Below are 12,453 nucleotides of genomic sequence, written 5' to 3' on the forward strand. Positions count from 1 at the left end.
TGTGATGAATAATTGATGAAGAACTCCGAGGCAACATTTGGCAAAATGATTATACCTTTGGCATGAATGCTCGCTAACTCAACTGCTAAACTCTCCTTCTATGGTTTAATGTACGATGTGAAGGATGTTCGGTCACGTGTGGAGCTCCATGTTATGAGCTGTTCACAAGGTTCAAATGATGTTTTTGAATCACAGATTTGAAACCACGCACATTAACAGCAGTGGTCAACAGGAATTTTAATCAGAGATGGCTTTATGTGTCCCTATACATATTTTTGATGCTGATTAAAAAAAACTTTTTTTCCTAGTACATCTGGTTTTCGAGCTTCATTTTTTTATTTCAAATTTGACCTATAAAAGCTGGCACAATACATATTTTACCATGTGTTGTAATTTATGGCTATGATGATTCAGAAAAAAAAATCCACCTGTTGCTGAACCTAGCCGTTAATTCACAAATATTACTAATTATCTCATTATACATGAGGTTATGTTATTGTTATGTTATTGCTATATAATAATTAGAAATAAAAAATATTTTATTATAACGAAAAACTGATGTGCTGGAGAAAAAGCAAGGGCAGATTCAGAATCAGCACAAAAATTTAACTGTGCTCTCCGAGCGAAAAGTTTTTGAAAATTTGTTGACCAGTGTAATGTATGCAAACTTTGTCTTAACTCCAATGTTCAAATTATTTCCAGCCTCAGTGGTGATCCATTCACATTACATCTTAATCCTAAAATAATGGAAAGTGGTTCAAAATCAAAGAAAGAGATATTCTCATTATTATCTTTCTATCTATCTATTATTTGCATCACAAATAGACAGTATTTTATCAAGTTGATCGTGTTTGTTTTTTCTTTGGTTAGTTTATTGAAAATCTATAAATCTTTAAAACCTGTATTTTGTTTGTCCTTGAGGGCAACATAAAAACTACCCAGAAATGTTTCTCCCAGCGCCAAAAGTGTACATCCTTTAGCAACAAATTATTAATATTATAAATTAAACAACAGACACACTAATAATTATTTCATGAAAAGATAAATACGGCATAATTGTATTAGCCTCCTTTTTAAAAGTTCTAACGAAAATATCTTAGGTGACGTATAGCTATAAAAACAAACAAACAAAAAAAACATACAAACAAAAAAAACATTTACTTACGTTGCTACAGCACCTGTTACGGTCAGTTCCCGCAACGAACGCTCCGTACAGTATACAGCAATCCATACTAGACAATATGAGTGGTGTGTTTCCATCTTGAGTGGCGTGCAAGTTGGGGTATAAACTTTCCCCAGTTTTTAAAGACGCGCGAGTGGTGCCAAAACACAAAACTAGTAGCAAGGTAAAAAGCGGTGTGAAGAGGACGGTCCTTCTCTTGTTGATTGACAGCAAGGTGACAACAACTTCATTCAAAAGGGGGGTTTAGCTCTCATTGTGACCAATCTTGTCATTGAAAATTGAAATATGTATTCCAACAGAGTCCGCATTTATCACCAATGAAACAATAAAATACACGATTTTACACGAGATGCACTCTAATAGAACAGCGTTGCTCAATTGTGATGATAAGTCACAAGGTTCTCCCCCCGGTGTCTGTGGGTGTTTGGTCTCGCCCAAATTTGGTCCAGATTTGAGTCGCTCGTGTCTTGCTATCCGAGCGCGCTCTGCTGGAAGTGAAGGATCGCCTGTGCCCTCTCCGCGTCGGGCTGTCAATGGCTTTCTGGACCTATTTTATTTGAATGCCCGTGGCCATTTTTGAGTGACCGTGACCATGGATATTCTATGGATATTCTGGACCTTGCCGGTCGTACTTGCTGTTGAAGGTAAGCTAACAAGCAGCTTTTATTAAAGAGCCGCGCGCATCCCCGTGCCGGCTTCGGACGTTGCCGACGGTCCCCTGTGGCCGCATTGTTAATATAAAGATGGGGAATAAAATGACACGAAGCACATTTGTTTTATTTCCTCCCTCTATTTGTGGATGATTGTGGCTTTTGTGTGGCACTGTTATGCTGCGGCATGGGGGTGAGGATGGTGATGGCGGTGTACTAGTGACAATGATGATGATGATGATGATGATGGAGGGACATAAACATCCCTGAGCATCCTCTACTTTTAAAGACGCAGCTCGACTTTTGCCGTCGCCTGGTTCTAAAAACGTGCGAAAACACACACGTTAACACACATTAAAAAAGAACATGCAAAATTGTCTCTTTTCAACTTGCGCAGATAAATAGTTTTGCAAGTGTAATCACCATGGGATTTTTGATGCTGACATTTGCCTTAAAAATGATTAAAAACATGTGTATCCGTACATTTGAATGCTTCTTTGGTAACACACAGTTCCATTTGCACTGTTGATAAGATATGGAGCTGCAGGGGTTAGAAAGTGTCACAACATGAACAATTAATATAACCCCAATACATAGTTGTGCTCATAAATTTACATATGCTCTCAAGATTTGTAATATGTGTACCAAAACATGAGTAATCAGGCAAAACACATTTAATTGGTGTTCAAAGTGAACAAGACAAGAAAATAATGAGTTAGTGTGTTCATTCATCAGTCATATTTCCCCCCCAAATTGGCCAGTATTTCACAAATTCGGCCATTGTGTGTAAACTTAAGAGCGTAACTGTAAATATAGAATGAAACGATACAGTAATAGTAGTATATTTGAATGGGTTTTTGAAATAGAATTTACACTTTATGATGAGTGTCACAGTGTCAAAGCCTTAATTTTGAGTCACTACTGTGAGGAAGCATTTTGGTCAATTGATCCATCACAATGGGAAATTATGATTAAAAATTAGATAAATTAAAAAACCAAAATAGGACAAAACAACGACTAGACGGGTAAAAAAGACACACATTAAATAAGTCGTTTTTCCCGGCAAATCTCCGACCATGGTGCGCAGTTGTTAAACTGCTTTTCTGTTTTTATAGAATTTTAATAGGTTTTTTATACAATTGCTTTCCATTGGTATCTTTGTCATTTGTACGCATGTGCACTCAAGTTATATCGCCCACAAATATTTATTACAAATGTAAATGGTATGTGTGTCACAAAATATGTGCCATCATTAGAACCCCAAACTAACAGAATTGAATAATAAATTAGGGAATAATATTAATTTGACTGGACTCCTGGTCAGTTTTTAGCGTACAACACAATTTACGCTACATGGTGATATGGTTTGGAGCCAGAGGGGTTGGAAAGTGTAAAAGCTTCATTTTGAGCCAGTATGAGTACTGTATACTTTCAAGTCTGCAGTCATCTCATAGCGGGAAGTTACGATAAAATAAGTGGTAAATTAAAATAACTCCATGTAGTGTAACTATGACTAGGTGGAAAAATAATCCATGTACTGTAAAAACCACCATGATACACTGCTGGTTTCTGTTTATTCTGACTTTCTAATCATTTTTAAATACAAAAGAGGTGCCCATTGCAGTAGCTTTGCCATTTACCCTTGTCATTTTCCAGCTTGATCTTATACAATTGCATGTACACTAGCGTTAAATCGCGCCCTGGATGATTTTTTTGCAAATGTAACAGGTCTGTTATTAATTTGGCAAAATATACATTGCGGACCATAAATGTAATCCCATATATAACAGAATTGAGTCATAATTGCTTTTTACATGAATGAATGTATTAAACACGCTGTACTGCAAGAGAACACTTGCGAAGACGACAGCAGGGACTTCCATACCGTTTTTGGCAATGTGGTGTCGGCTTTTAGTGCGAAACGTCGAATTCGATTTGGTAGCCCACAGCGAGTGATGCACCACCCGAGTAAAGATCCCCTCCCGCTCAAGCCCCTCATTTTCCTCAATCCAATAGATCAACCTCACCGACGGTCCAATGAAGTGGCAAAAGATGGCTTACGTATGAGAATTGAAGGGTTGAAAAAGAGGTCACTGGAGCTCTAATCCGAAAAAAGAAAGGAAAAAAAAAATCCCGGCATGCAACGGGAAGTGAAGCCTCCAGTGGTTTGTTTGAACATTACTATTGTTGACCTCTTTTTGGGTACTTTTTAAAATTGCGGTTCAGAGGTTTAGCCAGTTGTAGTTTACTAACGATGTGCTGTGTGCCTGACACAACATTTGACACTCATGTCATGAGGTGGGTCAAACTGACCCATAAAAAAAAAAGTAAAAAAGTAAAATGGGTGGGGGATCTGCTGCTGGGCTGGACTTGTTTCAAAACTGTTAATGTAAAGTCTTTAATGCTTAAACATGTAGCAAGCTAACCATCCACGTCTAAAGTGTGATATTTGACCTTGGCCATTTTTTCAGGATACATTTAGTGTATGTTTTGTCTTTCTGAACAAAATTTGATTAAAATAAAACGCATTTTCACCACAATTGTAAGTTTTGGTATTAGCGAGTACTCAAATGTAAACACTTGTAGTCGTACTTGGTCGAAAGTATCCATAGTCTAAATGATATTTAACATTTTTCTGTACAGTTATATAAAGGTGTTATTATGGTGAGAGTTGAATTAATTCACTTTAGGGAAACCATTCACTTTGGAACAGTTACTGTAAGAAATCAAGCAGCATCACTGAACAGATTGTGTGGTTCACTGAGGCGGTCCCAGTTTAGGAAGTTGGAGTCAACGCTGTGTCGTAGTCAAAATACGATGTATTGGCTTTGATTTATTTCACGTCACTGAGACCACATTGTGCCGCCGCCCTAATAAGTAGCAATGTGGGACAGCTACAGATGGCGTACATTCGACCCTTTTCTTTCAGAGGCGTTTCATTCATCCTGGGGGATTGAGGTACAGCACTAAATTGTTGATTAGTGCTCATATGAGAAGCCGCGTCGAATTATTGGTTAACCCAGCAGGAAAGGAGTGGCCGCGTTTGAAGATTAATGGAGGTGGAACGACAGGCAAATAAGGCGAGCTTTGTCAAACATGTCCAGGAAAGCACACGGAGGATTTATCCCGCTTCGGTTTCGGGCCCGTTCATCATCATCAGCGTTTAGTTGACAGCCATACTAACGACAACGCTCATCGCATTATGTTGAGTTTGAATTCAGATTTATACGCGGCCATAAAACCGCAGTAGCATGTGTAGTTAAAAGTGGGGTTGGGAATTCTCTAGGTGGAACCACTTGTGTTTTCCAATTGGCCTCTGCCTTCTGTTGCGGTGCTGCAGACATTTTCTGGTTGGGTAGGTGTTGCCATGATGCGGCTGCAGTCTGCTAAAGGCCAGTATGCAAGTTGCTGTTGGGATCAACCGCTCTATGGATTCCATTCTCCCTGTTTTTTTTTTGTTTTTCTTTGACGGAAATATAATGGAACCGAAAGCATTGATGACTGAATTTAAACATTCACAACCAACACAAGTAAAGTTGGTTAGTAAAGGCAGCTTTTCCAAGTTTTGTTTTCTGAAGTACCAAATAATGTTTGCCACCGTGCCCCCCCCCAGGATAATACATGAAGGAGACAACCACAGCTGCTCAGAAAACTGCAGTAATGGTCATATTAGAGGATAAAGAATATATGCCTATGAGTGTTGTTGTGGAGTCTGTTACATGTGTGGCTGCATTGTTTGTTAAAATAAGGCAGTGGCGTCTCTTTCTTTCAATGTGCACCACATTCCCAGCCAATGTACCGTGCGCCATGTGAAATTATCCGGTTTTACTTAATTGATTCAAAAATGATTTATTTACTACAAACTTACTGTAGCTTTTTTTCTTGAACTACCTATGCCACTGATGTGTAGTGACAGGCAGAACAATTAATTGCATTTTCCTTGGATGGCAGAAAGACCTGGCACATAACCTGTGGATTTTGCCTGGTGGTGTGGCTTGGGATTGAGATAAAATATTGCTGGCGCCTGGCGGGATCCTTGCATCTCCAAATAATATCCGTTTGTGAAAAAATGACAAAGGAGGTTTTATGTACCGCCTTCAGTGTATGATACTGTTGTGTTTCAACACACAATATGAGTTAATACAACCAAGCTTGGTAAAGACGCTTTGATATGTAAATGTTTTCTATTGTTTTGAATCGGAATTGTTTTGTAAGGAATGTATTCGCTAGTGTAACGTGGAAGCATTTCCTTTTGTGTCCGAGTAACAAAATCCCGATGGGGGCGGGCTCCGAGAAACGGGATTAGAAGAAGGTAGAAATGAGCCAGCGTGTATATACGATCCAGTGTTTTCTCAGTGGGCCCAATCAGCAGATGTGGCGGACAGGCGCGCATGCCAACCGCCACAGTAGGCTTTCACAAAGAATCTGTCTCTATTCAAGACCTAATCCATGCTGCACAGCACCCCGTATTGTCACTTTGCATGCACAATCTCAATTAGTGCTGCTACCAGTTGTTGTTTCACTTGAAGGAGGTGTGTCGCATTTCAGAAGCGTCTATGGATACCTTTTTATTTTTTTTCGGGGGAGATCAAGGAGGCGTATTACAGTTTTGCTGCAGCCAACACTGCACAACATCACAGACTCCACTTCACGGGCTTGTTTGTTGTACGCGGTAGACCTTTTGTCTGATTCTCTCTGGCTCTGTAGTGCATAATCAAAGCTGAAAAAGGAAGGTAGGTGTGCTCGTTGAAGCTTTGCCAGAGAATTGCGATCCCGCAGGTTCCGTCCCACCAGGGTAGGATGCACTCTTTGGCATCGTTTCCGTGCCTTCAGCTGTCTGCTGCTGACTGCTGAAGTCTGCGCTACGCAAGCCAAGCGCTTCAGGCTTTTGTACCTTTAACTGTTCCAGTCCGCATATATTTGCCCTGTAGACCTGATGCTAAAATTACTGGTAAGCATACTGGAAGTATTAACAAAATATTAGATTTAAGAATACGGTGTGTTCAAGTATCAGTATGGGTCAGGATGGTGGGCTGTTGTTCTATTAAATACTTGACGTCTTTATTACTGACAACATACTAATTAATAAACAGAATGGTGGCAAAGACTGTGCTGAAACAACCACATACTTTATGCCATCTTACGTTTTTACGAGCAATGAAAGCAGCTTCACATCAAAGTATTTCATCAAAACAAACCACAAACCTCGGTGATTTGTTTTTTTAGTGCCAAAAATGTGAATACATTTTTTCGTTAAATTAATGGTTGAACATTTTAAGATGACATACAATAATTTCTTTAACTGCATGCGGCCGTGGGTATTAAGCCTAGAACTTCAGAGGGAGTCCATTTTTCATAATGTGAATGGCTGGCTCAGCAATATATATTTTCTGTTTTGGATGCAACATTGGTGGACATAAATTAACTAAATAAATATATATATATAATATAATAAATATGGGAATGGAATAATGGCTTTCTATTAAGAGCAAGTAGCTGTGAGCTACAAATCTATAAACTCATGATGTCAACAAAACACAACATTGATATTTATATAGAAGTCAGCACACATTAAACGCTAAAAGCAAAGTTAGCGACCCAGTTTTGACCTGCATGCATGAATTAGATTTGGTCCAGTGAAGCTATGACATTATTGCCAAGTTATCTATTTAAAACGATTGTTTACCATCACTGGTTGTTGCTTTATTAACACACAGTAATGGCAATAGCTTCCACCATTTTGAGTCTTTACTCGACAGGGAGGGTTTTAGTTTGAAGAGGAAGTACATGTTCTGGCACTTATTTAACATGTCATAGGTTGCACATTCAGCCTACAAGGATGTCATCGGACAGCAATGCTACAACTAAAATCATTTTAGCTCTAGATCATTAGATTATTACTACCCTTTTGCATTGACTTAAGTAATTGAAAAAATATACGAGTGTAAAATGAAGTCTGTTTACTTTGTATACAACTGTGTGCTGGATGGAGCTGCTTATTGATGTTATTAGAAATCGAGAATATTGTGTGTTTCTTTTTGGAGTCCCACGTTGCACATTTGGGCTACTTTTGGGAAGCATGTTAAATGAGTCACATGGCAATAAATTTAAATGTATTTATAAACTGCTGAATAGGATAGCAAATGTATCCATTTACTTTAAAGTTGTGTAATGTTTTAACAACAATTCAATTGAGACTGGATGTACCCCGTCAACTTTAAATAAGTGTTAAATCCAAATTGGGCACTTGGACCCGCAGTGTAAATCCAGCCCAAGTCTATTCTACATTTCATTCATTTTAGCAGACACCGTCTGCCAGCTTAATTTTCATCCAATGTTGAACATGCATAACAAATGTAGCACTTCCTTCCCATTTTTCACTTCTTATTAACAATCGTAAATTAGGTCATCTCAAGTAAAATCAGGCATGGGTTACCATTTCCCCTCCTAATAGAGCCTCCCTGATGAGTCGGAATGGGAGCTTCAAAGCCTCAAAAAGAAAATGACGAAAAAGGGTTTGGCGAAGCTCGGAAATTTGTTGAGTTGAGCTCAGAGGCTAATCATTTGTGTGTGCTGTCGGCAGACCAAGTGGTCCAATTGTAAGTTCATGACTTCTATAACGCTGTTAGCGTGTGAGATACGCTCATTAGGCACTTCATTAGATACACCCACACATGAGACACACCCACACATGCAATGAAATTCAATTTGACGGTGTCATAAAGGTACTGCTACTTTCTGTTTGCTATTGAGGCCATGCTGGAATGCGTCACATGGGGAGGTACTTCTGTCCTCTTGCAACACGATATGTCAATGTCAATAGAGTTGTTAAAGTGAATGCATCAAAATGGAAAAAGAGCTGTTGTGCTGTGCAAGCATATAAGCTTACTGTTAACATTCTGTTAATAATTTAGAATAAACACTGTCTCACAGACATGTGATTCTCAGAGGTCTGCAGACAGATACAGTACGGCATATTAATTCCAGACTTTCACGTTCAATGATATTTTTGGACAAGCTTCTTTTCCACGGGGATTTGCCTCAGCGCCGTGGTGTTACGTTTGCGTAGCACGATTGACGCAGACAAGGCGACTAATTCAAATGAACAGACGAAGGCGAAACGTTCATTACCTCTGTGTAACCTCTCCAAATGTTTACAAAGGCAGCTGGATCAAGGCTATTCTTATAGCCTATCTTCGTTAGCGCATGCTAATTGGCAAGGTACTCTCTCTTCGCCGAGCCTTGTGTATTGGCTTGGGCCCGATTCATAGGAACCCGGTGGGAATGGATATCATTGTAGGGACGATGCATTTGCTGTGGTTTATTCAAAACAGGGAACTTGGAAGCACTCTCAATCAAAATAACATATCTTGGCATAATTTGTTGAGTGTTTTTTTTTATTTTTTAATTAGGGCTGTCAACAGATTAAAAAAAAAAGAGAGATGAATTAATTATGATCTGTAATGAATTGATCTAATGAATCTATTTTTTAATCTCACACACAAATTGCTGAGAAATGCCCTCCATTGTCTGTATACATGTATCTGTATTTATCAGGGGTGTAACTGTACGCTAAATCACATTTCGGTTCGGTTCGTTTTTTTGGAAACTTCGGTTCGGTATATTGTGTCAGAGTAACAAAATCCCGATGGAAATCGGAAAACAGATTTTATTTTACAAGTAAATGGTACATTTAAAAAAATAAATAAATAAAAGCGAACCATTCGGGTGATATTCTAAGAAATTACACCAGAATAAAAAATACACTAACAATAAAGTCTCTTAAATTATTAAGACACTGAAATCTTTAAACACTCAGCAGCAAAAGCCTATGACACACCTAAGTATTGAAGTTAAAGACAAGTTGTCATTACAGTACATGTATACACTTTTTGTGATAAAAAAAAAATACATACAATAACAGTTACAATTATTGCTAACTATATTAAAACTCTTTTTATAATGAAACAAAATTAAAAAGTCTTTATGAAATTGTATACACTTTTTAGGCATTGAAATCTTTGAATGTTCAACAGCATATTGTAACGAATTGGGTTATCTGTGTTGTGGTTGGATTTGTGTGTTGCTGAGTTGTGATGTTTCTGAGGTTCATGAATGCATCATACGGCAAGCGAGTGGAGCAGCGGAGAAAGAAGAGCGCGAGCAGTTGTACTTGGATTGATAAAAACGTGATAATTAAACTACGTCTGACGACGTGTTCCTGGAAGACGCTACAATATGATAAATCCCGTTAGACGTTTTGGGCTAAAAAGACTGCTTGCTCCCTCGTCTAAGAAACATTCACAGTCGGATGATGCTGTCCATGTTAGACGTGCAAGCCGCAACATAACACAAACGGTTGTCATCATCATACAGAAACAGTAAAGTTAGAGATTCAAATTAGATTACTGCGATTAAAAAAAGAAAAACCTTTCACTGTGACTGTAATTAATTGATCTCAATTAATGCACTAATTTGACACCCCTATTTTTAATTTCAGTAAGCATAATTTGGCTGATGTGTCTTTCCATCACAAACCACACTAAATTCCAAGCAAGGTTGCAAAGTGAAACTCCAGGGAATACATTTTCAAAAGAATCCCTCAAACTCATCTTTGAAGGACTGAAAATGGCCAACTTGATTAAAATTGTTTCATAAGAAACAAAAATGGCAGACTTGCAGTGTGTGTTCGGGCATGAGTTCTCTAGACATGTTTATGGGTCTACTCATGACAGACTCAAATTCATTGCTGATAAATTCAAATATCTAAGATGGTGGCTAAATCAAAAAAAAAAAAAAATCTCAAGGCAATGTATTTTGATGTAGTGGCCATTTAGAACCAAAATTGCCTACATCCTGTGTAGCCTTTTCAGGTATGAACTGTCTTTTTTTGTGGCTTACTCACAGACATACTTATCAAACCTCAAACTTCTAAGTGAAACTGGCTTCAGCGGTTGAATTTTAAAGTAATCCCTAGGACAAATTCCTCTGTGGAGGACCCCAGAAAATGGCCAAAATGACCCTAAAATGGTCATGTACAAAGAAAATGGCAAATTTCCCATGTCTTTTTGTGCATGGGTTCTTGAGACATTTTTGTGGCTATATGCATGACAGACATGCGAACTAAAGTTCATGCTGCAAATTGATACTGCCATCAGGGACTGTTTTTAAAAAAAAAAAAAAATCCTAAACAGTGTGGCTTGTCTCTACCAATCTGCAGAAAAAGAGAGTGAGGGAGCAGAGAAGGGAGCGAGTAGCCTGAGAGAGGTCAGACCTCGTTTTGGAGAGCCCCATCCGCACACACACACCCCAGGTACCGGGACATCGCCTTTTATGCACGCTCGGAGAACACAAACCCGGGGCGGATTAGCGGTCCGGGCTCTCAATGTCCCCGGGAGCGCAGCCCGTTGGGTCGAGACAAAGCCAGTCTGATTGCGTCGTCATCTGCATAACAAAGAGAGAGTCTTTTTCTACCTGAAAACGCTGCCTCGGCACAGACAACGCTATGCAACACTTCCATCAGCGACTCTGGACCCACGTGACTACTGCCCTTTGTTTTCACTCTATCTCTGCCCCCCTCCATGCACCCTCTGTCCCTCTCTCTGGCCCATATGGTCTGTCCACTGTGACCCATCCCTTGCTGACCTTTCTAATTGGAAACTAATCGACATCATCATTGATTGATCTCCACTTGTTGTTAAATGCTTGGTGTCATCATCTCTCTCCAAAACAAGCTCTAGTTCTGCCACAAGGGAGGCACAGTTTTCCATATGCGCGATATTGGTTACTGATTGTTGCATCACTTTTCTATTTGCATACTGCCTCCAGTGGAAGTGCCATGGTTTAATACAATTAAACCATGGCACTGCCACCCTTTGTTCCGATTTAGAAATTATTAATCCCCTAGGAAATAAGCACATTTTAAAATTTAGTCCAAAACAGCAAAACATTTCAGAAAAAAATGACAATTTCTAGGGGTCCGTCAAAGACAAAATTGTCCTCTTGGATATATGGAAAATCAAATCCCTGGGGTCAATTTCAGTTAGCAACATAAAATTTGGTAGACATGTTTATCATGAGTAGCCAAAAAAAAAAGTATGACTGAATGAATGAATGTTTGTTTTTAACCTGAAGAAAACAAAGCAATTAAAATAACAATAACATTAAAAAGGGTAACAATAAAAACAACAACAAACAATCGAGAAGCCTAAAAAGACACAGTAAATCTGCTGTTTTGATTTGAAGCAGCCAATTTGACGTCATTTTCAGGGTCCTTTAAAGACAAGTTTATCCTAGAGATTATTTTGAAAATTCAGCACCTGAAGACAGTTTCACTTGGAAACAGGAAATTTGGTAGGCATGTCTGGCAAGCGTAGACCCAAATCTCAAGACACAGGAAGCCTACCGTTTTGGTGTGAAATTGCCATTTTGGAGACATTTTGGCTAGGTTCATAGCCTACTGCAGGGAAATGCGATTTATTTTTGCCCGTATGTGACCTGTCTGATTTTTGACAGTCTGAATGGCTAAATTCCGATTTTTTTGTCAAATCAAACCTGGATTTCTTTCATATATGGATATACATCAGATACGTATCCGATTTTTTGCAATGGGACCGTAGT

The 12,453-nt window shown here is 38.8% G+C and overlaps 1 protein-coding gene across 7 annotated transcripts in view; it reads left to right on the forward strand.

Moving 5' to 3' along the window:
* The first annotated feature begins 1,677 nt into the window (after nucleotides 1-1,677).
* ephb2b (eph receptor B2b) overlaps nucleotides 1,678-12,453 on the forward strand; it is a 174,452-nt gene continuing 163,676 nt past the window's right edge. For all 7 annotated transcript variants that reach the window (XM_086040181.1, XM_086040183.1, XM_086040185.1 and 4 more), the window contains exon 1: nucleotides 1,678-1,827. In XM_086040181.1, the coding sequence (XP_085896307.1) occupies nucleotides 1,776-1,827 (52 nt within the window). In that variant the 5' untranslated portion in view covers nucleotides 1,678-1,775. The remainder of the gene's footprint in view (nucleotides 1,828-12,453) is intronic.

Source organism: Filicampus tigris, chromosome 9, assembly GCF_054856515.1.
Source record: "Filicampus tigris isolate MCC_2025a chromosome 9, RoL_Ftig_1.0, whole genome shotgun sequence".
In the NCBI taxonomy this organism is placed as follows: domain Eukaryota; kingdom Metazoa; phylum Chordata; class Actinopteri; order Syngnathiformes; family Syngnathidae; genus Filicampus; species Filicampus tigris.